This window comes from Centroberyx affinis, unplaced genomic scaffold, assembly GCF_046629955.1.
Source record: "Centroberyx affinis isolate AG114_WGS23_722 - 3 ecotype Tasmania unplaced genomic scaffold, CSIRO-AGI_Caff_v1 ptg006648l_1, whole genome shotgun sequence".
Lineage (NCBI taxonomy): Eukaryota > Metazoa > Chordata > Actinopteri > Beryciformes > Berycidae > Centroberyx > Centroberyx affinis.
Window position 1 is genome coordinate 18,090 of NW_027283373.1, and position 5,208 is coordinate 23,297.

The 5,208-nt window shown below is 44.3% G+C and overlaps 1 protein-coding gene across 1 annotated transcript; it reads right to left on the minus strand.

Annotated features, from left to right (window-relative positions):
* Positions 1 to 3,218: 3,218 nt before the first annotated feature.
* On the minus strand, positions 3,219 to 4,986 carry LOC139638907 (gastrula zinc finger protein XlCGF57.1-like). Its single transcript, XM_071512938.1, has one exon. The coding sequence runs from the start codon at positions 4,899 to 4,901 to the stop codon at positions 4,092 to 4,094; it is 810 nt and encodes a 269-aa protein (XP_071369039.1). The 5' UTR covers positions 4,902 to 4,986; the 3' UTR covers positions 3,219 to 4,091.
* Positions 4,987 to 5,208: the final 222 nt, after the last annotated feature.

The window sequence follows — 5,208 nt, forward strand, 5'->3', positions numbered from 1 at the left end:
GTCTGTAATATGTTTCATGATGACCCTGATGAAGGCCACAAGCCGAAACGCGTTGGTCTAACAATAAAGTTGTTCTATATACTACAAGTGTTGCTGGAGTTTTGACCTCTTTAGACTTTTTTCCCTTCTTCATGCACCTTGGAAGTAGGTGAAGTTGTGCCAGAAACCCCTACTCTACACCTCAAAAACTTCACTGACCCCATCCTGGACCCCCTGCAGTTCGCCTACAGAGCCAACAGGTCTGTAAACGACGCAATAAACATGGCCCTCCACTTCATCCTCCAGCACCTGGACTCCTCAGGAACCTACGCCAGGATCCTGTTTGTGGACTTCAGCTCTTTAACACGATCATCCCGGCTCTGCTACAGGACAAGCTCTCCCAGCTGAGTGTGCCTGACTCCACCTGCAGGTGGATCACAGACTTTCTGTCGGACAGAAAGCAGCACGTGAAGCTGGGAAAACATGTCTCTGACTCCCGGACCATCAGCACCGGTTCCCCTCAAGGCTGCGTTCTTTCCCCTCTACTCTTCTCCCTGTACACCAACAGCTGCACCTCTAGTCATCAGTCTGTCAAGCTCCTGAAGTTCGCGGACGACACCGCCCTCATTGGGCTCATCTCTGGTGGGGATGAGTCAGCCTACAGGCAGGAGATCGACCGCCTGGTGTCCTGGTGTCCTGGTGTCCTGGTGTCCTGGTGTGGACTGAACAACCTGGAGCTCAACGCCGTGAAGACAGTGGAGATGGTTGTGGACTACAGGAAGAACCCAGCCCCACTCACCCCCATCACCCTGAGAGACTCCCCAGTCAACACTGTGGAGTCCTTCCGCTTCCTGGGCTCCATCATCACCCAGGACCTCAAGTGGGTGAACATCAGCTCCCTCACCAAAAAAGCACAACAGAGGATGTACTTCCTGCGGCAGCTGAGGAAGTTCAACCTGCCGAAGACGATGATGATGCACTTCTAGACCTCCATCACTGAGTCCATCCTCACCTCCTCCATCACCATCTGGGACGCTGCTGCCACTGCCAAGGACAAGGGCAGACTGCAGCGTATCATTCGCTCCCCTGAGAAGGGGATTGGCTGCAATCTGCCTTCCCTCCAGGACCTGTACGCCTCCAGGACCTGTACGCCTCCGGGACCTGTACGCCTCCGGGACCTGTACGCCTCCAGGACCCTGAGGTGAGCAGGAAAGATTGTGGCCGACCCCTCTCACCCTGGACACAAACTTTTTGAAACACTCCCCTCTGGCAGGAGGCTGAGGTCCATCAGGACCAAAACCTCAGACCACAAGAACAGTTTCTTCCCGTCTGCAGCCTCATCAACAAGCCCCACTGACACAGACCCTTACCCCCCCCCCCCTCCCCCCCTCCCCCCCCCTCTATACCCCATGCTGTAACCTTTGCACATTCTCTGGTCAATATTTTGCACATTCCTGTACAAACTGTACATCTTTTCCATTCACTTTAAAAAACACATATATTGCACATATATATTTTATATTTTTTTTATTATATTTGTATTATTTGTTATTTGTATTATTATTATTGTTTTTATTTGTATTATTATTATTATTTTTATTATTTTATTTTATTATTTTTCTCCATGTTTATGTTTATTGTATGCACCTTCATACCAAGGCAAATTCCTTGTACTGTGAAAACTTACTTGGCAATAAACCTGATTCTGATTCTGATTCTGATTCAGCTTATTTGTCATATAGACAGAATACACAGGGTGAACAGCAGTGATGGATTAAGGTGATCAGAGGCCCCTATACCTATCCCATTACAAGAAAATGTATAATAATAAATAATAATAATAGTAAATAATGTATCAGAATAAAATATACAATAATAAACAAATAAATTATAAATAGCCTACTATAATAATAAAAAACATTATGTATTATTATAGAAGCTTATAGACGCATTCTGAGCGAGAGCCTGCTACTGCCAAGTCAAAACAGAGATCAGAGGGAATATGAGAGAATTCACACAGGAAACACACACACTGCAAAGGGAGCACAGACTGTAGTCTGTAATGTAAACACAACAATGCAACCAAGATCTGCAGACAATCTGCAAGCTGACATCAAATCATGAACAACAGCTGCAGTGCAGTAGACAGTAGAGCCCGGTGCAACACAGTACCAAAGCTCTAAAAGAGCTTGATTGGGGTAAAGTCCTCAGCGGGGACAAAGAGAGCAGCTGGGATTCATTTTTTGCAACAGTTAATGAAGTGACGGCGTCCTTCACTAGAAGGGGGAGTCAAAATAAAAGAAAGGGGAACACTCTGCCCTGGCTGAGAGCTGAATGTAGGAAACTGATGAAAGATAGAGACCGACTGCTTAAAAAATCTTTGAAGTCCGGTCTGACAAAAATTCTCCTCGATGAGAAGTATTACTCTGTAAGTATAATTACTCTTCAAGAAAGCTATAAAAGTTTTTGATTAAAAAAAAACCTAATTTCATCATTGTAACATTCTGGAACAATATAATTTGTTGAGCTTTGAGGATTTCAAAAATTTCAAATATGCTTGTTTTATGTACAAGTCGTTGCTTGGGCTTGCCCCACCTCCTTTAAATGAACAGAGGGCTGACAGTGGCACCGGGGCCACAGAGGGACTGTGAGGAGCCACAGAGGCTCAGTGCATCTGGACAAACTGTGCTGTCAGTAAAGGGAAGTAAATATTGGAATGACCTACGACCTGAGATAAGGGAGTGACCTACATGTCCCACTTTTAAGACCCATCTCAAACAACAATGGCTCAAGGCAGACCAGAACTGTGATCACTTTTAACCCGACATGTTGTACAATGTATTTTGTCTTTTTCTACTTGTGTATTTGTATATTTGTATATTGTCACTTGTAATGTTCCTGTTTTTGTTACTCGACTGCAATGGTTCCGTCCGACATCCGATTTCCATTTATCCATCGTCTGAAACGGGTGTATACTGCATTTTACATGTTATTTTGACGAGCATGAGCTAATTAGAAAGTAGACTGTTCAATGAAATTCTGAACACAATCAATCATCATGATCGCAAGAACTAAGAAAATAAGGCCCAGGTGAAAAATAACTGGAAATGTCCTTTTTTCTGATTTTTGATTTCAGTGATTTTAAAATGTGATGACTTCAGTAGTGATTTAAAACAAACAAAAAAACATGGTGTTACTAATATATTTTATTGTATATTACAATGGTAAATCTTGCTTGTGAATGGTGGTTAGATGGCCTTGGATGCCCAGCTGACCCAGAACTGTTCATCCTGCATCCACACAGACCAAAACACAAAACCATACTGCTTCTTCACCTGCTGGACTGATCTACATTCTCTACAGTTATATAGTTATGATAGTTTAAACATTTTGTCTCCTGTGCTTCTGCTGCTGCATAAACATTTCAACATAAAATACTTAACATTAAAGGGACGCAGCATCTCTAACCACAACGACTAGAAGGTTTTAGGTTTCTGCCTCAGGAGTTTCTTTCATGTAAACTCACATGGGAATGTTGAAACTGAATTTGAGCCAAAGAGCAGCAACAGTAATTCTCTCTCTCACATTAGCCGACATTAACACAAGATGTGTGTGAGCAGTATTCAGATCTGGCTGCATCCCGAACCACAACACTGACTAGAAGGGTTTGGGTTTCCTCCTGAATGATGGACTATCATGATGTGTCTCTAGTTTATTGTTCTGTTCCTGCTGAACAGTTCAGCTCAACCAGCAGCTCTGCAGCTTCACCTGCTGCTGCTCTCACCAACACACTTATGGCTTCTGACATGTGACATCTGACTAAATCTTCTCCCACAAACTCTGCAACTGTATGGTTTCTCTCTTGTGTGGATCATCATGTGTCTCTTCAAATCTCCTTTTTTACCGAAACTTTTCCCACAGGTTGAGCAGCTAAAGGGTTTCTCTCCAGTATGAATTCTCATGTGTGAAACCATTGCTCCTTTGAGCCTACATTTTATTTTACAAACTGAGCAGCTGAACGGTTTTTCCCCTGTATGAATTCTCATGTCTGACCTTAATGCTTGATTCCGGGCGAACAGAGTACCACAAACTGAGCAACTAAGTGGCGTCCCCTATGGTTTCTCTCCTGTGTGTATCCTCATGTGTGTTTTTAGGTTTCCATTTTCACTAAAGCTTTTACCACAAAAAAAACAACTAAATGGTTTCTGCCCTGTGTGGTGTCTCATGTGGGTCTGCAAACTTCCCTTGTAGCCAAATGCTTTACCACAAACTGAACAACTAAATGGTTTCTCCCCCGTGTGGCATCTCATGTGTCTCTGCAGATGGTCCTTGCGGCCAAATCTTATACCACAATCTGAGCAACTAAATGGTTTCTCTCCTGTGTGGATTTTCATGTGTTTCCTCAACTGTCCTTTACAACTTAAACCTTTCCCACAGGTTGAGCAACTAAAGCGTTTCTCCTCAGTATGATCTCTCTTATGCCGTATGACTTCATTGTTTTCCACTGAGTCTAAACCTGACTGAGGTTCTCTAGTCTCCTTCCATTCATCATCACTGTCTTCAGTCTCAGGTTCAGAAGAGTCTGAAGTCTTGTCATCACTAGATGGTTTCTCCACCTTGTGGATTCTCCTGTGTCTCTTCAAGTGTCCTTTATAAACAAAACTTTTACCACAGACTGAGCAACTAAATGGTTTCTCCCCAGTATGAGCTCTATGACTTACAAGGACTTTGTTGTGTTTCACTGAGTCTAAACCTGACTGAGGTTCTCTAGTCTCCTTCCAATCCTCATCACTGTCTTCAGTCTCAAGTTCAGAAGAGTCTGAAGTCTTGCCATCACTAGTTGGTTGTAAATGACTAGCTGGATCTAAGTTCCTGGCTGGTTCTGATACTCCACAGTCCTCTCCATCAGCTTCTGTTTTCATCTGTTCAGTTGAGCTGCTGGCTAGAGGCTCTGCCTCTCTGTTCTCCTCAGTTTGGCTTTGATGAAGCTGTGAGGACTGAGGTTTCTCTTCATCATCTTCACTCTTCACAGGGACAGGAGTGAACGGGAACTCGGTGATATCGGCCTCCTCCGGCCCTCCAAGCCGCTCTCCCTCCTGACCGGTCCGGACTTCCTCCTGTTCCTCTTTAATGTGTGGGGGCTCTGGGTCCTCCTGGTCCAGACTGGGGCTCCAGTCCTGCTGCTCAGGGGGAACCTCTTCCTCTTCCTCTTCTTCACTGACCAGCAGC